The sequence below is a fragment of the Crinia signifera genome, chromosome 1, assembly GCF_055691185.1.
Source record: "Crinia signifera chromosome 1, ASM5569118v1, whole genome shotgun sequence".
Classification (NCBI taxonomy): domain Eukaryota; kingdom Metazoa; phylum Chordata; class Amphibia; order Anura; family Myobatrachidae; genus Crinia; species Crinia signifera.
The window spans coordinates 400,536,219-400,559,039 of NC_139217.1; the positions used below are offsets into that span (position 1 = coordinate 400,536,219).

A 22,821-nucleotide genomic window follows, 5' to 3' on the forward strand; every position below is an offset into this window, starting at 1 on the left:
CAGGGATTGAGTACTGGGCTGGGCTTTTCGCTGTCTCCCTGGCCGGGGGCGACATGTTACCCCCGGACCAGAGAGCAATCTACTCGGTCCCAGCTTTTCCCTTCTTCCTGGGAGTGGATACTAGACCGGGCTTTTCGAGTGACTCTCCCACAGAGGCAAAGACCCCTGAACAAGAGCCCCATCTCAAAGCCCGATGCTTCTCCCCTCCCTACCAGTGAAAAGAATGGTATTCCCTCCCTAGCAGGGCATCGATACTCAGCTTTCCCTAGCCCTTGCCCAGAACATGAGGTGGATTACTCACCTCATGCTCAGTGGCAGGATACTACGGTACAGCTTTTCTCTATTCTCTGCCAGGGGGCGTTCCAGACCCAACTGATAAGAACAGATACTACACTTGATCTTAGCCAAAAGGCCGAGAAGCGAGACAGCAACACATTCCTGCTTCACTAAAGGCCCCCATAGACTATGGGATTTGGTCACGATTTTGGCAGATTCGGATGAATCGGGCTGTGAAATCGTCCGAAATCGCATATGGAGACATCCCCTCCGACCCGATGCGCGGCCCGTGCGCATCGCATCGGAGTCGGGAGGTTGGACGGGCTGCACATAAGATTTGCTAAATCTTATGTGCTGCCCGGAGCCATGCGGTAGACTGCAGCTAACGGGGGACCTGTCAGAGCTGGGCGGAGGGATCAGGCACAGGGAGCCGGGCCCCATGCCGACCTTTTGACTGTCGACCTAGCCCATGTTGACCTAATGCTTGTGTTGACCTAATGTCATGTCGACCTAGACGAATGTCAACCTAGATCCATGTCGACCTAGTGGTGTCAACCCAATGCTACCCATGTCAACCTAGTGGTGTCAACCCAATGCTTGTCAACCTAGTTGTGGTCAACCAAATGATCCCAACCCCCTGTATGTCGACTTTCAGTCATGTTGACCTTCATGTTACATCTGCCCCACCTGCAGTGCACATGGTTTTGCCCATTTTCAGAACAAATTGGTACAGCGATCAAATAAGGGCCATAGTGCATTGGTTTCTGTTCCCAATGTGCATGACCTTACATTCCTCCACGTTAAATCCCATGTTCCATTACCCAAGTCTCAAATGTGATGAATACCCTCAGTGAGGTAGCAACATCCTGGTCTGATTTTATGACCCTACTAAGTTTATTGTGGTTTGCAAAAATTGTCACTTTGCTTACTAGACCATACCTAAGATCGTATTCCCTCATAATGCTGTGTTCCCCCATAACCATATGAGACGGCAGGCGGGGGATACATGCCCTTCTTCCAGATTTCGTCCAGGTCATTGCTGATAAAAAAAAAGCTGGTATGACCAGGTGTGGTATGGGGATCGCAACAGTCATTAGCCCGACGTCGGGATCCCAACTGCCCGTACTCAGACAGCATGGCGAGCGCAAAAAAGCCCCTTGCGGGCTCGCTGTGCTCACCACGCTGCGGGCACGGTGGCTCGCTATGTGAGCCACCTATTCTATTCTCCCTCTATGGGGGTCATGTATCCTTGAGAGATGCTTATTATGTGACTCTGCATGAGGCAAAGGTAAAAGTCTTCTCATTGCTAGCAGTGACAGGTGTCACCATCTGTTTTTCTTTTTTACTACAGTTCAAAGGCTGGCATACTGTATATGCTGATTAAGACTTGACACATCTAACCTTGAATTTACAGTCTCAGCAAATGAATGGAGTGTGAATGTAGTATACTGTACTATACAGTTCCTTATATTGGAAGCTTGTTGAAATTAACTACATCATGCAAAGTTTGCCATTTATTTCAAAAGTACAGAAATCAGAATATGTTGTCTTTAACAATGTATGGCCAGCACCATAATTCATTATATTTTGTATTGCAATATAGATGGTGAAACGAGGCTTCCATACCACTATAATTGTTAGGGGACATGCAGGGCCGGCGCCACCACTAGGCAAATCTAGGCATTTGCCTAGGGCGCTGGCCACTGGAGGGCGGCATTTTGTGCCGCCCGGGTACCTGTCCTACGGCGCTGTGTATTTAAATCTGGCGGCGGAGGCAGCGGGGGTCCCTGCAGTCCATTAAAAATCACGAGCGCTATCCGCCGGGCTATGCGGAAGCGCTTCTAGTGTGAAAACTCTGGCAGCACGGCGCACGCTGATCTCAGCCAATCAGCGTGCTGCCAGTGTTTTCACACTAGAAGCGCTTCCGCATATCCCGGCGGATAGCGCTCGTGATTTTTAATGGACTGCAGGGACCCCCGCTGCCTCCGCCGCCAGATTTAAATACACAGCGCCGAACGACAGGTACCCCCCCCCCCCCGGCACCGGGGCGCCCCCACCCCGACTCGCCTGGGGCGCTCCGGTGCCTTGCACCGGCCCTGGGGACATGCAGTATATCTTTCTGTTTGAGCGCCGGTGGAGGAAACACAGCTTTGTGTATTCATTTACACTAATTTAGACACTATAATTGTTTGCCTGCACACCTAACCTAAGCATAACTCCCAACATGACCCTCTCCAGGAGGGACACAAAGCTCTGTTCCTGGACTTTCCTCTTAATGTATGATGCCATCACCTTTATTGAACAGGTTAAGGGCTCAGAAAGGTGCTTCAACACCTGTGATGGCAATCATAAATTAAGACGGAAGCCCCCGAGTGAATCAGCTGGTCGCAGGAGCAAGCTCCTGTGACCAGCGATTATAACGGGAAGGAAAACGGGAGCGCACACCCGGCGATTTATAGCTGGGGCACACTCCCATCACTGGCTATATGGTCGCCAGCGACCATATTGCCAGCGATATCAGCCCATATCGCTGCCGTGTGTACATAGCTTTAAGAGCACCCATTCACCAATCAGCATCCACCAATCAGCATGCTGATGGTCATTCACTGACTAGCTGCAGTTTAATGGTGTGTACACATGGTGAGATGTGCCGTGCAATGTGATCCCCGATGCGATCGCATCACACGGCATGCATGCGATGGCATACAATTTTTACTATATAGTGCAGATCTGAACTATATAGTCAAGGCAGCCAATACATTCTGCAGTGTGATACGGGAGCGCGCATAGGGATCACAAGGGTTAAAACCCTTGCGTTCTGAGTGCGATACTGATGTGATTCTGACTATATAGTCAGAATCGCAGGGAGATTGTACCCGTGTGTACACACCATTAAGGTGGCCATCCACTAGTGTAGTGGTTCCCAAGTGGTCCTCAAGTACCCCCAACAGTGCACATTTTGCAGGTCTCCACACAGAACCACAGGCGAGATAATTAGCTCCACCTGTGGATCTTTTCAAATCTGCCTGAATAACGAGTGCACCTGCCATGTGACCTGGAAAACGTGCACTGTTGGGGGTACTTGAGGAGCAGGGTTGGGAACCACTGCACTAGTGTGATGTGGCCACTTTTTATGGAATTCTGATACATTGCTGCAACAGAGCACATAAAAAGTGACACAGCTTCTGCAGCAGCAGCACTGCTGGCTAGAGAGGAGGGAAAGTGAAACGCTAGTGGAAATGGGTAAAAAAAAAATGGACCAGTGGCCTGAACATCACACCGGACAGGCTCCATTCATGAAACTGTGCCATTCCGGAGCTTGTGGTATTCAGTCCAGGAGGTGCCTGTCCGGGGAATGTCCAGTCTGGTGGGGGTGCCTGTGACAGATGTCACCAGAGAGACGGGGAGGGAGAGATTACAGCCTCCCTGTATGGCCCGGGTTTTAGTAAAAAACAGAATGGTCCAGACCATACCTCCCTGGTAATCTCTTCTTCCCCATCTCCGGACTGTTCTGGTTTTTATTACACCATTGGACCATGCAGGGAGGCAGAATTCTGCCCCATCTCTCTGGTGACAGGTGTCACAGGCAATCCCCAGAAAGACCCCCCCGGACTGGCAGTTTAATGAATAAGAGGACAGGCTCCATTCATCATTCTAGAGCTTGTTGTGTCCGGTAGGGGGGGGGGGGGGGGGGCGGGTGCATTGCTGGGGATATTCCTTCTGGTGGGGCTGCTCTGACACCTGTCACCATTGAGAGAAGGGGCAGAATTCTGGTGTAATAAAAACCAGAACAGTCCGGACCACACGGGGAGACTGTAATTTCCCCTTCCCCATGTCCCTGGTGAAAGCTTTCACAGGGACCCCCCGGACAAGACCCCCCCCCCCCCCCCCCCCCCGACGGGACACCCCCGGACCGGACACTACAAGCTCCGGAATGCAGAGTTCATACCTCCCAATATTCTTCGTCCTGGAGGTGGAACAGCTTGTGCGCCGATTTTTTTTGGGTGTGGTTAGCGGAAAGGGTGTGTGGCATATACCCGCTATGTTCTAGAGGCCACACCCCCATTTTTTGCCGCTGTGGGAGCATGAGCTGCTGGCTATACCCCCAGCCCCCTCGAATGCAAGAATAGACGCTGTGCACATGCGTCTATTCACAAACCACAGGGGGACACTGTCGGCCGCAGGAGGGACGCGGTAACGTCCCAAAAAACTGGGACGTTCCCACGATAAGCGGGATGGTCGGGAGGTATTCAGAGTTTGATGTCCTGTCCGGCGTTCCAGAGGGCCTTATTCTGGTCTGTGCGGACGGAGCCGAATATGCGGCCAGGACCGTGCGTCCTAAACCCCGCCTTCCGTACGGATCGCTCACTCCGTCCGAATGCGGTAAGAAGCTGTCCGAACGGACCGCAAGTGTATTTCTCATGAATACACCTCCTCCATCTCAGGATACCTCCCCCATCATTCGATGGTCGCAGACTATCGAATGCAGGACCGAGTGGTCAGGCAGCTCCCGCAACCTCAGAACACACGGGCATTTCTCCGTGCAAAAGCAGGGATCTGGGCGGGCAGCTGACATCCGGCAATGTTATATGTCCGCCCCCTACACGTGCGTCACGACCGCATTACCATACGTACGCCCAGCGTTTGCATGGGAACGCCCATGAAACGCGGGGTGTAAACATATGGTAATGAGCCCAAACAGCCCTTCACGCCCCTCTCCACCCCCTGTTCGTAGTGTACACATTTCATGCGGAATTTGGACGTGCGTCCCGTTCGCACATGCGCAGAGACGCCTCTGCACATGCGCAGACACAAAACATTGGCAGACCGACCGCACGCGGACATTACCGCACCAACCAGAATAAGGGCCAGAGTCTTGCCCTGATCCGGTTTTTACTTAGTCCCTATCTTGAAGTATTTCACATGGCCCCAGAGAGAGCTTGCCCATTCTGTTCTTCTGACACTTTCTCAGTGTGGCTCACATATTTTCTGTGTAAAGGAGAGCTATGGCTTCCATGTGTACACAGGGCACAGTATACACAAGGCAATGAATGCCAACACAGATGCCCAGCCCAGCGCGAGGTTTGTGGACGCACAGCTCTAACACCAGGGCAATGACTGCTGTAATTATTATTCCTCCTTATAAATAATGCGGCAATATGAGTGAGTCTTCAGCGGTCACTATGGCACCAGCTGGCTGGCGCGCCTGAGCTCGCCTCACTGTCACAAAACTCACAATTACATATCTGCCAGTGCCGCCGACACCGCATCCTTCCGGCTGTCAGACAGGGGGCGGGGCTAATGGCGACCTTTCTGATTGGCTAGCTTTGGAGACACCTCTAACGCCTATGAATGAGCGAGCGCTGCCATTGGTGGTAGTGGAACTGGCGATACCCAGCTGGCGGCTCAGTACTAGTACGACTACTACTGAGTCACTGTCACTGTACAGCTGTGACCCGGCCGCCCGGTGAGGACGCGGCACAGCCAGGACTCGGTATGTGCTGCTGCTGGGGACAACCTTCTGTCTTCTTCTCCATTGTATCTGGGTTTTATGCTACAGCTAGGTTGCTGATGTGCTGTCCTTCATCTCTAATGTCCCGGCGTATGATACTAGGTTTGCTGGTGGAATGCTGGGACATGTAGTTCCACCACAGCTGGTAATTCAGGGTTTTCAGAATCATAGTTTTCTGCTGCGCTTTGTGCATGATGGTCTGGTTTCTTTGTAGGATGGGGTGTCTTTAGATAGAGGACAGGTAGCCGTACCTGGTATAAATACAGCAAATGACACCAGTGTGATCTGTGCTCTGCTGCAGCCAACCTGTTACATGACTTATAGGTAAAGCAGTTACACCAGCCTGGAACCATTACTTCCTTCATTTTTAAGTCTACAGTGGGAAATACCGGATGTATATGGTCTGTGTGATCCTTGGCAGTGTCAGTGCACTACTGGCCATCTTTCACAGATACATTTTGGCAGTGAGATGACATGGTGTTATATGACAGGTTTGCTGGCATGTTTTCTAAGGCAAGATATACTGCTAAGTGTTATTATAATAATTATCTGTTATTTATAAATCATCAAACTAGTGTCACACAGCACTGTACATTCAGGGTATAATGATACAAACAATTGACAAACATATAATGATACAAACAAGTGACAAACAATGAATGAAACATAAGGTAAGGATGACAGAACTTACAAGGGAGCTGGGTGTGGTGTATTAAGCTGGGTACACATATGTACAATCGTCGGGCCGTTCTTCCGATCTGCGGACGAACGGCCGTTCGATTGTATATATGTGTACGCTGTCCCGATCCCTTCGTTGCGATCGATAAACGGCCAAAAACGCTTTTGGCCGTCCACGGTCGGTCGGTCGCAGGTTCTTTGCTGCTAAAGCTGGGTACACATATGTACAATCGTCGGGCCGTTCTTCCGATCTGCGGACGAACGGCCGTTCGATTGTATATATGTGTACGCTGTCCCGATCCCTTCGTTGCGATCGATAAACGGCCAAAAACGCTTTTGGCCGTCCACGGTCGGTCGGTCGCAGGTTCTTTGCTGCTTAATATTCTTCCGACAGGACGGCTCCATATCGAAAGAAAAGTGACATGTGTACGCACGTTCGATCGATATGCAGCCCGTTCCTGCGATCATTCCTCCCAAACGCAGCACGCCCATGTGGGTGTTGACTAGCTGCGTCATCCCTCCATCAGCGCAGCAAGTAAACAACAGGAAGTCTTCTCCCCCGTACTTTCCGCCCCATGCTGTTAAAGAATATTCGTTGTGTGTGCATTCGTTTTGAAATAAATAATCGTTGTGTGTGCATTCTAGAAGTTATAGAAGATAGATAGATAGAGATAGATAGATAGATAGATAGATAGATAGATAGATAGATAGATATGTGATGTTCATTGTTCTGCATAAACACTTAACATTTATTAAGAAATACTGACAAAAATTACTGTGAACACATTGTTTATTTGGGTGGTCGGACCTGAACAGAGTATCACATACAGGTGCTTGCGTGAAGGTGTAGCAGGAACGGACACCCACCCACCCAAAAAACATAAAACCACATTTGAACATGGTGGTGTATGTAGTGGGAAGCGGTCCCACGGCAGCAACGCATCACATGGGAACATCCCGGCCTGCTCACATGTGATGCATTGCTGCCGTGGGACTGCTTGCCATGACATAAGTGCCACGTGTGAAGGTTTAGCAGGAAAGCCCACCCACCCAAAAAACATGAAAACACATTTGAACATGGTGGTGTATGTAGTGGCAAGCGGTCCCACGGCAGCAACGCATCACATGGGAACATCCCGGCCTGCTCACATGTGATGCATTGCTGCCGTGGGACTGCTTGCCATGACATAAGTGCCACGTGTGAAGGTTTAGCAGGAAAGCCCACCCACCCAAAAAAACATGAAAACACATTTGAACATGGTGGTGTATGTAGTGGCAAGCGGTCCCACGGCAGCAACGCATCACATGGGAACATCCCGGCCTGCTCACATGTGATGCATTGCTGCCGTGGGACTGCTTGCCATGACATAAGTGCCACGTGTGAAGGTTTAGCAGGAAAGCCCACCCACCCAAAAAACATGAAAACACATTTGAACATGGTGGTGTATGTAGTGGCAAGCGGTCCCACGGCAGCAACGCATCACATGGGAACATCCCGGCCTGCTCACATGTGATGCATTGCTGCCGTGGGACTGCTTGCCATGACATGCACCATTTTAAGGTGCATGCTGCTGGCCTCCAAATAAACAAGAAGGAGAACCAAGTAAAATAAAGTACACAAACTATTTTTTGACTTTATAATGCAAACCGTTATAAATTTTTTCATATAAAGAGTGTACTACTGCTACGCCTTTTTGGATTTTCGTAATTTTTTGGGCTACGGTATGGACTTTCCCGCTTAGTTCTTGTAGACATTTATGGACTTGTGTCATGTTTTCTTGCATTGTGCTTTCGTCGCTGGACGTGTCAGGTGATGGTGTGTTCTTCTCCCCCTCTGCACTGACATCTGAAATCTCGATGATATCTATAATAAGTACAGATAAAGAAATGTTTACCTTTCCACAAATGATACGTCACTATCCCATAAAGATGATTTGCAGTATACACTCACCATCTACACTGCTGGTGATCGCAATCACTTGGTGGCCCTCTGTGGTCCCTTCCATCGGCTGCGCAGCCTGGATATCATCTATAGTGACAAGGTAAAGTGACATATTACTACCCCTTGTTGTGTGTATAAAACATGTGTTGTTCTGTTGGTGTGCTGGTACAAAACCTTACCTGTTGTACTCTCCTTCTTTATTTTTAGGTTGGAGGCCCTGTCTCTGCCTTCCTCATGCCTTCTCCTGGATTGGATTTCCTCTGAGTAAATAAAAACAAGCAACATGTCAGCAAAACACTCAAAATGTAATGGATCATGACAGTATATTAATAAAGCCACCTAGGGCATTGGACTCACTTCTTTTAATAATTCCACGAATTTTCTTCAGCTTGGCCTGCTCCTTGTGCTTCAGGTCCGACCACCGTTTTTGGAGCTGGTATTTGGACCTTCTTTTCCCAAACTTCTCCTTTATCTCCTTGCATACACGCTGCATAATAATTTCTTTTCTGTAATTTGTCTTGGGGTATGTTTTTCTCGAACAATCGTAGTCCCTTCTATCCAGCATTTTGACCATCAGTTCCACCTCTGCAGATGACATGGCGGATGCGCGCGTCACTTTTTTCTCCTTGTTGTCCTGTCTGTCAGCGATTTCTTTATCTGTGGTTATCACTGATTTGGAAATCAAAGGTTCTGTACTGGCCTCCCCCATATGCGGTGGCGCCAGACCCTCCGACATGGCTCCTCGATGTCCCGTGTCTGTGTGACGCGAAGCACGTGAGTGGGGCGGAGATTCCTGTGCTCATCCAATCACTGTGTTTCAAGCCACGTTCTGCACGAAAGAATATTCCGTCGTTGCTGTTGGATTGATCGGAGCAGCGCAGCGAATTTTCCGGACTGTATCGACATTTATTTCGGTGAGTATTAAAACAAAATGTGTAGTTTTCTATGACAGGGACTTCAATCTGTGGGCCAGGGGTATGCTGGGGCTTGTAGTGACCGTGTATCCTATGTTCCACAGACTTTCAACTCCTGTACTATAGCTACAGTATATCTAGTGGCCCACAGACTGAACACCTGTACATTAAATGGTTTATGGTGTGCTTTTTGTATCAAGAAAATAATATGCCTTTTTATTTTATTTTTTGGCACAGAAATTCAACCATGGCAGAAAAAAATGTCGAATTTATGAAGGATTTCATTGAGGCCTACAGGGATCAGAATTGTTTATGGAACACCAAATCCAGAGACCATTCGAATAGGCAGAAGAGGCTATCTGCTCTGGAGGAGCTGGTGAGGGTGAGCCAGACATACTACCCCATAGCAAATGTGGAGTGGGTCCGGACTCGCATTGCTAATATGAGGACCGTATTTAAAAAGGAATTAAATAAGGTTGAGTCCTCAAAGCGGTCTGGGGCAGGGGCAGACCAAGTGTATGTGCCCAGGCTGTGGTACTATGACCTGCTGGCCTTCACGGTGGACCAGGAGCTGCCCAGGGATTCGGTCGGCAACACTTCAAGGAACCAGCCTGCACCCTCCACCTCCGCGTGCACCCAAGAGGTTTCAGATGACACCATTTGCGGCACAGTAAGTAGACGGATTTTTTTTGAAAAATTTTTTGCACACAAGATAAATATAACAGCAAGTACAGTATAAAAATTGTGAACATGTAAAATTAAAAGGGGGGGGTATCGCCCCCTGCAACTGACCTCTCTGTTGGGCACAACAGAGAGGTCAGTTGCAGGGGGCGATACCCCACCCTTTTGGTTCTACATCGTTAATTTGACCTTCTCTGTGGCCCTAATTCTGGTTCTTCTCAGTGGTGGAGCTATACTCTTATCCGCCTGGGAAGACAGTGATCAATATTCAGACATCGCAAGTGCATTTCCCACATTTTTTGTATTTGGAAGTTTTGGTTGCCATTGGTAATCCCTGGTATCTACACTGTTGTAGTCTTTCTGGCGCGGATTATTGTAATATTTTTTTGTGGTGTAAAATTAACGAAATAATATCATTCTGCCAATCCACAGCGCCAACACCAATAAAATACTGCATGTATTCATACCTGGTTAATTTAGCACGCATAGATGCATTTCTGGTGTTTAAATTAGTATTTGTTATGTCTGGTATCTAAATAATTAGTTTCCAGAGATGCCAATCATAACGCCTCTTCAACTAGCTCACTTTCATCCATGGCAGCAACATGGTGGTGTGTGGGCTGCGTTCTTCTGCGTAGATATAAAAATATATGGAAGTCTTAAAAATCTATAGTGATACATCATCTTGTTTTGTTACAGCCATCGCTATTTGAGGAGGAGTCTTCGGCATCGCTGGAGGTGGCATCACAGCTGCCTTCACCGACCCTCTGCTCCACCCCCACACCAACCGCCACGACCAGCGGTGAACCTCCATCAAGCGCTCAAAGTGCAGCAGAAGCACCATCAAGAAGAGGGCGCAAAAGGCCGAGGCAGACTCCAGATGCTGCGGACGTGGCAACCACCAAGATCCTGGAGTCTGCCAACAGATTGATGAGCATGGATGAGGATGATGCGGACCGGGTGGGGAGCGTATTAGCGGACAATTTGCGAAAGTTGGACCCGGCTACAAGGGTGGAGGTAGAGCGCATATTTTATGAGACGCTGTACCGGGCCCGTGTGGGGACTCTGACCCGGCACACACGTCTCACCGATGAGACCCCTCTGCCTAGGGTTGAATTTCAACCCATCAGCCCAGCTCCTATACCCCAACAAGCTGTATTTCACCCGGTGCAATATCCCCAGTATCACCATTTACAGCCACCAACTGGGCAAAGGCAGCACCAACCGGCAACGGCGGCTAATACGCTCCCACCAGGTCCACCTGGTGGCCCCTTCCAAACTCCATCTCCCTCCCAACCACCGATGGATACAGGGGATTATGGGGTGGGCCAAGTTTACCACCAGATGTAAATATTTTATATAGTTGATTTAATTGCATTTTTGTTTTAATAATATAGTTTAAATATTTTTATGTTTAAGTATTTCTTTATTATTTATTTCCTTGTTATTTATGTTATATTTTTTATAAGTTTATAAGTTAATAATTTATACAAAAATTAAAAATTCTGTAATCTAGTTGGTGTCCGTGTGAAAATATCATTTACCATGCAGGGTGACTATAGGGCACAGATATACATATGGGGTACATGCATGTTGTTTCAATATTTACCTTCATGTATTGCTCCTGGAGACTGTACAAAAGTACCAGGAGAAATTGGCATAGAAATAGGTGTGGTGGAGCAACTACTTGCTAGTACATAAACACCAGTACTGGGTACAGTCTGCACTCCAGGTGCCGTGGCATTGTGCCCTCCAGGAATGCCTGGCACCTGAGTACTACCACTCACTTGCCGTGATTCGGCCTCCACCTCCCCCTCCTTGCTGCAATAAGACGCAGAGGACAACTTGTGCGGAACTGTGAGTATACAAATTTTATTGGCAAAATATTGATTAGTACACACCAAAAAACAATATATTTACAATGACAAAAACGTACATTTTTAAGCAATCATGTCATTCTGCCACTCCACAGCCCCAACACCATTGAAATAATCCAAGTACTCGTCTCTTGACAACTTTGCTTGCGTTGATGCATTTCTGGTGTTTAAATTATTTGCCAAAGCTGTCAGACCAATAGGCTCGTCAACAACTTGGCTGTCGTCCACTGTAGCCCCCAGTTGTTGTGTGTGCACCGCTTTTCTGCGCATGTAGTTGTGCAGCACACAGCAGGCCTGCACCACTTTGTCAATCTTATCTAGGCGCAGATTGATGGCACTGTGAAAAATTCTGAATTTATTACTCAGAATCCCAAACGCATTTTCAACCACTCGCCTGGCACGTGACAGGCGATAGTTAAAAATGCGCCGTTCCCTGTTCAGTGCCCTTTGTGGGTAGGGTTTAAGGACATTAGGGTGCAATGCAAAGGCCTCATCCGCCACAAAAACAAAGTTCAAACCGTGCTCATTTTCAGTCCGCTCTGGCAGATTCAGTAGATTTTTTTTCAGTTGGTCGTGGAAAAAGGTATACTCCAGGGCTCCTCCATCTGAAACTCTACCATTTTTCCCAATGTCCACAAATACAAACTCGTATCGAGCATTAGCGATGGCCATTAGAACAATGCTGAAGAACCCCTTATAGTTATAATAAAAAGAGCCACTCTTTGCAGGGGGCATGATTCTGACGTGTTTGCCATCGATAGCTCCACCACAATTAGGGAAATTCCAAAGATCACGGAAATCACGTGCAATATTTTGCCACTCCTCCTTGGTCGATGGAAACTGCAATATAAAAGTATATGCGTATTATTAATCTGTTGGGTTGATTTTAGACACATCAGCCCTCCCCCATTGCAGCCTCAAAGCTATTACCCGCCTTATCAAAATGACCCCCCACCCACTGGTGTAAAGATTACATTAACAGGCATTGTAATGATATACATATAGGGTACAGGTATGTGCACAGCTATACATATGGGGGACATGTATGTAATTTCTATATTTACCTTCATGTATTTCTCCTGTAGAACTTGGACGATGGCATCACAGGTGTCTGGTATTATCAACCCCAGCGCTTGAGATGATATTGCGGTTGTGAATCTCAGGTCGGCAAGGGTCCTGCCTGTTGCCAGATAACGCAGCGTTGCCACCAGTCTCTGCTCTGCAGAAATAGGCCTCCTGAAATAGGTGTCCTCTCTCTCTATTAAAGGGGTAACCAGTGTCAGCAGCTCCATGAAGGTAGCGTCATCCATACGGAGATAATTCCTGAAATCATCAGGATTGTTCTCCCGTATCTCCTGTAGCAATGGCATGTGGGAGAAGGTGTCTCTCCTCAGAAGCCAGTCTCTGGTCCAGCAGCTCCGATTCTTGGTCCTTTTTCTTTTTTTAATAGCCCGCAATCTGATGGCCATAGCAGCCAAAATGCACGCACGAGCCTTCCTTCTCCTCAAGCTCATGATTAAAAAGGCCCAAATGCACCGATAGACGAACGTACGTACGTATATCCAGTACAGCTAGCAATGGATATGAATAGTCACGGCTCTATTCACTGTACTACACGAACGATTCTTTGTTCCGTGATCACGCCTCGTTTTGCTATGCTCTTTTAATCCAGCCCATTATGATAATGTTGTGTACATTTTTATCGTTCGAATAGCCAGAACGGGAGAGTGTGTACGGTGGTACAATCTTTTTCTTGCGATTGTTTGGACGGGAGTACATCGGACGTCGCCAGTAAAATTGTACATATGTGTACGCGCAGATCGGTCGTATGTTTCGGACGGCCGAACGTGTATACGGTCGATCGAACGGTCGCAAGAAAAATGAAATTGTACATATGTGTACCCAGCTTTAATATTCTTCCGACAGGACGGCTCCATATCGAAAGAAAAGTGACATGTGTACGCACGTTCGATCGATATGCAGCCCGTTCCTGCGATCATTCCTCCCAAACGCAGCACGCCCATGTGGGTGTTGACTAGCTGCGTCATCCCTCCATCAGCGCAGCAAGTAAACAACAGGAAGTCTTCTCCCCCGTACTTTCCGCCCCATGCTGTTAAAGAATATTCGTTGTGTGTGCATTCGTTTTGAAATAAATAATCGTTGTGTGTGCATTCTAGAAGTTATAGAAGATAGATAGATAGAGATAGATAGATAGATAGATAGATAGATAGATATGTGATGTTCATTGTTCTGCATAAACACTTAACATTTATTAAGAAATACTGACAAAAATTACTGTGAACACATTGTTTATTTGGGTGGTCGGACCTGAACAGAGTATCACATACAGGTGCTTGCGTGAAGGTGTAGCAGGAACGGACACCCACCCACCCAAAAAACATAAAACCACATTTGAACATGGTGGTGTATGTAGTGGGAAGCGGTCCCACGGCAGCAACGCATCACATGGGAACATCCCGGCCTGCTCACATGTGATGCATTGCTGCCGTGGGACTGCTTGCCATGACATAAGTGCCACGTGTGAAGGTTTAGCAGGAAAGCCCACCCACCCAAAAAACATGAAAACACATTTGAACATGGTGGTGTATGTAGTGGCAAGCGGTCCCACGGCAGCAACGCATCACATGGGAACATCCCGGCCTGCTCACATGTGATGCATTGCTGCCGTGGGACTGCTTGCCATGACATAAGTGCCACGTGTGAAGGTTTAGCAGGAAAGCCCACCCACCCAAAAAAACATGAAAACACATTTGAACATGGTGGTGTATGTAGTGGCAAGCGGTCCCACGGCAGCAACGCATCACATGGGAACATCCCGGCCTGCTCACATGTGATGCATTGCTGCCGTGGGACTGCTTGCCATGACATAAGTGCCACGTGTGAAGGTTTAGCAGGAAAGCCCACCCACCCAAAAAACATGAAAACACATTTGAACATGGTGGTGTATGTAGTGGCAAGCGGTCCCACGGCAGCAACGCATCACATGGGAACATCCCGGCCTGCTCACATGTGATGCATTGCTGCCGTGGGACTGCTTGCCATGACATGCACCATTTTAAGGTGCATGCTGCTGGCCTCCAAATAAACAAGAAGGAGAACCAAGTAAAATAAAGTACACAAACTATTTTTTGACTTTATAATGCAAACCGTTATAAATTTTTTCATATAAAGAGTGTACTACTGCTACGCCTTTTTGGATTTTCGTAATTTTTTGGGCTACGGTATGGACTTTCCCGCTTAGTTCTTGTAGACATTTATGGACTTGTGTCATGTTTTCTTGCATTGTGCTTTCGTCGCTGGACGTGTCAGGTGATGGTGTGTTCTTCTCCCCCTCTGCACTGACATCTGAAATCTCGATGATATCTATAATAAGTACAGATAAAGAAATGTTTACCTTTCCACAAATGATACGTCACTATCCCATAAAGATGATTTGCAGTATACACTCACCATCTACACTGCTGGTGATCGCAATCACTTGGTGGCCCTCTGTGGTCCCTTCCATCGGCTGCGCAGCCTGGATATCATCTATAGTGACAAGGTAAAGTGACATATTACTACCCCTTGTTGTGTGTATAAAACATGTGTTGTTCTGTTGGTGTGCTGGTACAAAACCTTACCTGTTGTACTCTCCTTCTTTATTTTTAGGTTGGAGGCCCTGTCTCTGCCTTCCTCATGCCTTCTCCTGGATTGGATTTCCTCTGAGTAAATAAAAACAAGCAACATGTCAGCAAAACACTCAAAATGTAATGGATCATGACAGTATATTAATAAAGCCACCTAGGGCATTGGACTCACTTCTTTTAATAATTCCACGAATTTTCTTCAGCTTGGCCTGCTCCTTGTGCTTCAGGTCCGACCACCGTTTTTGGAGCTGGTATTTGGACCTTCTTTTCCCAAACTTCTCCTTTATCTCCTTGCATACACGCTGCATAATAATTTCTTTTCTGTAATTTGTCTTGGGGTATGTTTTTCTCGAACAATCGTAGTCCCTTCTATCCAGCATTTTGACCATCAGTTCCACCTCTGCAGATGACATGGCGGATGCGCGCGTCACTTTTTTCTCCTTGTTGTCCTGTCTGTCAGCGATTTCTTTATCTGTGGTTATCACTGATTTGGAAATCAAAGGTTCTGTACTGGCCTCCCCCATATGCGGTGGCGCCAGACCCTCCGACATGGCTCCTCGATGTCCCGTGTCTGTGTGACGCGAAGCACGTGAGTGGGGCGGAGATTCCTGTGCTCATCCAATCACTGTGTTTCAAGCCACGTTCTGCACGAAAGAATATTCCGTCGTTGCTGTTGGATTGATCGGAGCAGCGCAGCGAATTTTCCGGACTGTATCGACATTTATTTCGGTGAGTATTAAAACAAAATGTGTAGTTTTCTATGACAGGGACTTCAATCTGTGGGCCAGGGGTATGCTGGGGCTTGTAGTGACCGTGTATCCTATGTTCCACAGACTTTCAACTCCTGTACTATAGCTACAGTATATCTAGTGGCCCACAGACTGAACACCTGTACATTAAATGGTTTATGGTGTGCTTTTTGTATCAAGAAAATAATATGCCTTTTTATTTTATTTTTTGGCACAGAAATTCAACCATGGCAGAAAAAAATGTCGAATTTATGAAGGATTTCATTGAGGCCTACAGGGATCAGAATTGTTTATGGAACACCAAATCCAGAGACCATTCGAATAGGCAGAAGAGGCTATCTGCTCTGGAGGAGCTGGTGAGGGTGAGCCAGACATACTACCCCATAGCAAATGTGGAGTGGGTCCGGACTCGCATTGCTAATATGAGGACCGTATTTAAAAAGGAATTAAATAAGGTTGAGTCCTCAAAGCGGTCTGGGGCAGGGGCAGACCAAGTGTATGTGCCCAGGCTGTGGTACTATGACCTGCTGGCCTTCACGGTGGACCAGGAGCTGCCCAGGGATTCGGTCGGCAACACTTCAAGGAACCAGCCTGCACCCTCCACCTCCGCGTGCACCCAAGAGGTTTCAGATGACACCATTTGCGGCACAGTAAGTAGACGGATTTTTTTTGAAAAATTTTTTGCACACAAGATAAATATAACAGCAAGTACAGTATAAAAATTGTGAACATGTAAAATTAAAAGGGGGGGGTATCGCCCCCTGCAACTGACCTCTCTGTTGGGCACAACAGAGAGGTCAGTTGCAGGGGGCGATACCCCACCCTTTTGGTTCTACATCGTCAATTTGACCTTCTCTGTGGCCCTAATTCTGGTTCTTCTCAGTGGTGGAGCTATACTCTTATCCGCCTGGGAAGACAGTGATCAATATTCAGACATCGCAAGTGCATTTCCCACATTTTTTGTATTTGGAAGTTTTGGTTGCCATTGGTAATCCCTGGTATCTACACTGTTGTAGTCTTTCTGGCGCGGATTATTGTAATATTTTTTTGTGGTGTAAAATTAACGAAATAATATCATTCTGCCAATCCACAGCGCCAACACCAATAAAATACTGCATGTATTCATACCTGGTTAATTTAGCACGCATAGATGCATTTCTGGTGTTTAAATTAGTATTTGTTATGTCTGGTATCTAAATAATTAGTTTCCAGAGATGCCAATCATAACGCCTCTTCAACTAGCTCACTTTCATCCATGGCAGCAACATGGTGGTGTGTGGGCTGCGTTCTTCTGCGTAGATATAAAAATATATGGAAGTCTTAAAAATCTATAGTGATACATCATCTTGTTTTGTTACAGCCATCGCTATTTGAGGAGGAGTCTTCGGCATCGCTGGAGGTGGCATCACAGCTGCCTTCACCGACCCTCTGCTCCACCCCCACACCAACCGCCACGACCAGCGGTGAACCTCCATCAAGCGCTCAAAGTGCAGCAGAAGCACCATCAAGAAGAGGGCGCAAAAGGCCGAGGCAGACTCCAGATGCTGCGGACGTGGCAACCACCAAGATCCTGGAGTCTGCCAACAGATTGATGAGCATGGATGAGGATGATGCGGACCGGGTGGGGAGCGTATTAGCGGACAATTTGCGAAAGTTGGACCCGGCTACAAGGGTGGAGGTAGAGCGCATATTTTATGAGACGCTGTACCGGGCCCGTGTGGGGACTCTGACCCGGCACACACGTCTCACCGATGAGACCCCTCTGCCTAGGGTTGAATTTCAACCCATCAGCCCAGCTCCTATACCCCAACAAGCTGTATTTCACCCGGTGCAATATCCCCAGTATCACCATTTACAGCCACCAACTGGGCAAAGGCAGCACCAACCGGCAACGGCGGCTAATACGCTCCCACCAGGTCCACCTGGTGGCCCCTTCCAAACTCCATCTCCCTCCCAACCACCGATGGATACAGGGGATTATGGGGTGGGCCAAGTTTACCACCAGATGTAAATATTTTATATAGTTGATTTAATTGCATTTTTGTTTTAATAATATAGTTTAAATATTTTTATGTTTAAGTATTTCTTTATTATTTATTTCCTTGTTATTTATGTTATATTTTTTATAAGTTTATAAGTTAATAATTTATACAAAAATTAAAAATTCTGTAATCTAGTTGGTGTCCGTGTGAAAATATCATTTACCATGCAGGGTGACTATAGGGCACAGATATACATATGGGGTACATGCATGTTGTTTCAATATTTACCTTCATGTATTGCTCCTGGAGACTGTACAAAAGTACCAGGAGAAATTGGCATAGAAATAGGTGTGGTGGAGCAACTACTTGCTAGTACATAAACACCAGTACTGGGTACAGTCTGCACTCCAGGTGCCGTGGCATTGTGCCCTCCAGGAATGCCTGGCACCTGAGTACTACCACTCACTTGCCGTGATTCGGCCTCCACCTCCCCCTCCTTGCTGCAATAAGACGCAGAGGACAACTTGTGCGGAACTGTGAGTATACAAATTTTATTGGCAAAATATTGATTAGTACACACCAAAAAACAATATATTTACAATGACAAAAACGTACATTTTTAAGCAATCATGTCATTCTGCCACTCCACAGCCCCAACACCATTGAAATAATCCAAGTACTCGTCTCTTGACAACTTTGCTTGCGTTGATGCATTTCTGGTGTTTAAATTATTTGCCAAAGCTGTCAGACCAATAGGCTCGTCAACAACTTGGCTGTCGTCCACTGTAGCCCCCAGTTGTTGTGTGTGCACCGCTTTTCTGCGCATGTAGTTGTGCAGCACACAGCAGGCCTGCACCACTTTGTCAATCTTATCTAGGCGCAGATTGATGGCACTGTGAAAAATTCTGAATTTATTACTCAGAATCCCAAACGCATTTTCAACCACTCGCCTGGCACGTGACAGGCGATAGTTAAAAATGCGCCGTTCCCTGTTCAGTGCCCTTTGTGGGTAGGGTTTAAGGACATTAGGGTGCAATGCAAAGGCCTCATCCGCCACAAAAACAAAGTTCAAACCGTGCTCATTTTCAGTCCGCTCTGGCAGATTCAGTAGATTTTTTTTCAGTTGGTCGTGGAAAAAGGTATACTCCAGGGCTCCTCCATCTGAAACTCTACCATTTTTCCCAATGTCCACAAATACAAACTCGTATCGAGCATTAGCGATGGCCATTAGAACAATGCTGAAGAACCCCTTATAGTTATAATAAAAAGAGCCACTCTTTGCAGGGGGCATGATTCTGACGTGTTTGCCATCGATAGCTCCACCACAATTAGGGAAATTCCAAAGATCACGGAAATCACGTGCAATATTTTGCCACTCCTCCTTGGTCGATGGAAACTGCAATATAAAAGTATATGCGTATTATTAATCTGTTGGGTTGATTTTAGACACATCAGCCCTCCCCCATTGCAGCCTCAAAGCTATTACCCGCCTTATCAAAATGACCCCCCACCCACTGGTGTAAAGATTACATTAACAGGCATTGTAATGATATACATATAGGGTACAGGTATGTGCACAGCTATACATATGGGGGACATGTATGTAATTTCTATATTTACCTTCATGTATTTCTCCTGTAGAACTTGGACGATGGCATCACAGGTGTCTGGTATTATCAACCCCAGCGCTTGAGATGATATTGCGGTTGTGAATCTCAGGTCGGCAAGGGTCCTGCCTGTTGCCAGATAACGCAGCGTTGCCACCAGTCTCTGCTCTGCAGAAATAGGCCTCCTGAAATAGGTGTCCTCTCTCTCTATTAAAGGGGTAACCAGTGTCAGCAGCTCCATGAAGGTAGCGTCATCCATACGGAGATAATTCCTGAAATCATCAGGATTGTTCTCCCGTATCTCCTGTAGCAATGGCATGTGGGAGAAGGTGTCTCTCCTCAGAAGCCAGTCTCTGGTCCAGCAGCTCCGATTCTTGGTCCTTTTTCTTTTTTTAATAGCCCGCAATCTGATGGCCATAGCAGCCAAAATGCACGCACGAGCCTTCCTTCTCCTCAAGCTCATGATTAAAAAGGCCCAAATGCACCGATAGACGAACGTACGTACGTATATCCAGTACAGCTAGCAATGGATATGAATAGTCACGGCTCTATTCACTGTACTACACGAACGATTCTTTGTTCCGTGATCACGCCTCGTTTTGCTATGCTCTTTTAATCCAGCCCATTATGATAATGTTGTGTACATTTTTATCGTTCGAATAGCCAGAACGGGAGAGTGTGTACGGTGGTACAATCTTTTTCTTGCGATTGTTTGGACGGGAGTACATCGGACGTCGCCAGTAAAATTGTACATATGTGTACGCGCAGATCGGTCGTATGTTTCGGACGGCCGAACGTGTATACGGTCGATCGAACGGTCGCAAGAAAAATGAAATTGTACATATGTGTACCCAGCTTTAGGTCAACAATGTCTAGGACAACACCACTGAAATGGTTTACATTAGTTTTTCACATTTATTTATGTCAGTGTCGCCCCAATTATTGTACTACATCCCCTCCCATAACTCACTTCCCTCTCCATTCTTTGTGGCCACTTAACGACTCCCAATCAGAGTCCATGTAGTCTGTAGATGGTGTACAGTTGTATGAAAAAGTAAAAAAAAAATTGCCAAAAAGTCATGCCAACAGTATCATGTGTCGACCATTGCCCTGCCAAGATTTTGCTTTTGTCTAACTTTTGACCTTGTTGCCCATATGGTGTCGACCTATTGACTGTCGACCTTGACATTGTAGACCTACCATCCAGGTACCAAGGGAGATGGACAGGTTATGGGTTGAACGGATCTAAATTAATTAGGTCGCTGTGCAGGGCCGACATAGACAAAATGTAGACACAAGTTTGTTGGTGTCAATTATAGATTTCATGTCATGAACTCCAAATTAGTGTACCATGTCCCCTCACATGATTCACTTCACTCTACATGCTTCGGGCAAGGTGCCTTGCTCCGCCAACGCTGCGTTGGCACACTTTACCAGTCCCAATATACACTGGCAATGGCAGCAAAACCCACGACTCGCTCTCGCTCTGAACTCTCTCATTTTTGTATGAAGCCCTCTAGGACTGCAAACAAAAGTCTTCAAATCTGTGTGTACCATAAATGAAGCACATAGCCCACTTATTTCTGGGGTGAGAGCCTTGCTCTTCATTGAATCGACCCCACTGTTTCCACTTGTAAGCAAAGGGGCAGCAATGCTAATTAACATTAAACTTATCTTATTGATTTGCAATCACTGTAAGTAGCTAATTATTTTTTGTGTGCTAGCTGTCATATAACATAACATGGATATAATGCCCTACACCAATGATGGACAACAAGTAGCCCAAGGCCCTCATGTAGCTCTCCAACCCTTCATTGTGGCAACCCTAAGATGGGAGTTGTATTCAAGATGGAATGTTGCCCATAGCAACCAATCAGATTCTATCTATTATCTTCTAGAACAGGCATGTCCAACGTTGGCCCTCCAGATGTTGTGAAACTAAACATCCCAGCATGCTTTGCCACAGTTTTTCTATTAGAGAATGCTAAAACTATTGCAAAGCATGCTGGGATGTGTAGTTTCACAACATCTGGAGGGCCAACGTTGGACAAGCCTGTTCTAGAAGGTGCTAAATAAATAAGAAGTTGAAGCTGATTGGTTGCTATGGGCAACATCCCATCTTCAATAGAGCTCCCATCTAAGTAAAGTATATCTTAGATAAGGGGAAGCACAGTATGGCCCCCATCAGGTTGTATTATTGCCATAGGCTGACCAATGACCAGACATTGACCAGGTGTGCTTTATATGTTGAAAATGATACTGAGACCTTTGAAAAACCTTACAGATTATGTTAAGTTTTAAATATTTTATGTTTTTCTACTTTTTAGAAACATGGGTGACCAGATAGATGTATCATCAATGTCCACACAATTGCAAAACACATTGATTCAGTACCACAGCATTCCAGAAGATGATTGGAGTGTAGCTAAGAAAACAGTAAGTTTCCTGGCTTACAGCATGTATCCTTACTCTACAACAGTGGTTTCCAACCCTGGTCCTCCAGTACCCCCAACATAGGCGTGCGCACGGGGGGTGCCGGGGGTGCACAGGTACCTCCTAGTGACAGACAGCCGCAGCCTGCGCACCTCGCTCCAGTTCCCGCTGCCCTGTCTTGCTGAGTGACAGCTGAGACGCCTGGCGCCGCATAGCAAGGCAGCCAAGGGACGACTCAGCTCTCCAGTGTGGTATTAGGCAGGAGCCTGCGGCTCAGTGATTGGCTGAGCCGCAGGTTGTGCAGGGTTCAAAGAGGCGGGATCCCAGGGCCCTGCATGCAGAGTGTTGCTGTGGAGCCTGCTGGCTGGGGGCTGCTTGCAGGATAGACGAAGGGTTTCTGCTCTCCTGCTGTTTATTTGTCAGCCTGCCACCTGCACAAGTAAGGCAGACTTTCTTCAATATACTGTATATGGTTTTATTTATTTTTATGTATATATATATATATATTTTTTTATATGTGTAT

General features: G+C 46.8%; 3 protein-coding genes and 1 pseudogene across 5 annotated transcripts in view; 3 read left to right on the forward strand and 1 right to left on the reverse strand.

Annotated features, from left to right (window-relative positions):
* Window positions 1-283: 283 nt before the first annotated feature.
* Window positions 284-424, reverse strand: LOC146045267 (U2 spliceosomal RNA; annotated as a pseudogene).
* Window positions 425-5,631: 5,207 nt separating this feature from the next.
* STARD4 (StAR related lipid transfer domain containing 4) overlaps window positions 5,632-22,821 on the forward strand; it is a 32,907-nt gene continuing 15,717 nt past the window's right edge. The window contains exons 1-2 of the mRNA XM_083151673.1: window positions 5,632-5,770; window positions 22,193-22,301. Of these exons, the coding sequence (XP_083007799.1) occupies window positions 22,197-22,301 (105 nt within the window). The 5' untranslated portion in view covers window positions 5,632-5,770; window positions 22,193-22,196. The remainder of the gene's footprint in view (window positions 5,771-22,192; window positions 22,302-22,821) is intronic.
* LOC146015579 (uncharacterized) lies at window positions 7,941-13,766 on the forward strand. Of its 2 annotated transcripts, XM_083151669.1 has the most exons (3): window positions 7,941-8,508; window positions 8,616-9,992; window positions 10,703-13,766. In XM_083151669.1, the coding sequence occupies exons 2-3, from the start codon at window positions 9,501-9,503 to the stop codon at window positions 11,351-11,353; spliced, it is 1,143 nt and encodes a 380-aa protein (XP_083007795.1). In that variant the 5' UTR covers window positions 7,941-8,508; window positions 8,616-9,500; the 3' UTR covers window positions 11,354-13,766. The 2 variants fall into 2 exon arrangements, with proteins under 2 accessions (XP_083007795.1, XP_083007794.1); XM_083151668.1 differs by having other exon boundaries at window positions 7,941-9,992.
* LOC146015605 (uncharacterized) lies at window positions 14,875-20,700 on the forward strand. Of its 2 annotated transcripts, XM_083151671.1 has the most exons (3): window positions 14,875-15,442; window positions 15,550-16,926; window positions 17,637-20,700. In XM_083151671.1, the coding sequence occupies exons 2-3, from the start codon at window positions 16,435-16,437 to the stop codon at window positions 18,285-18,287; spliced, it is 1,143 nt and encodes a 380-aa protein (XP_083007797.1). In that variant the 5' UTR covers window positions 14,875-15,442; window positions 15,550-16,434; the 3' UTR covers window positions 18,288-20,700. The 2 variants fall into 2 exon arrangements, with proteins under 2 accessions (XP_083007797.1, XP_083007796.1); XM_083151670.1 differs by having other exon boundaries at window positions 14,875-16,926.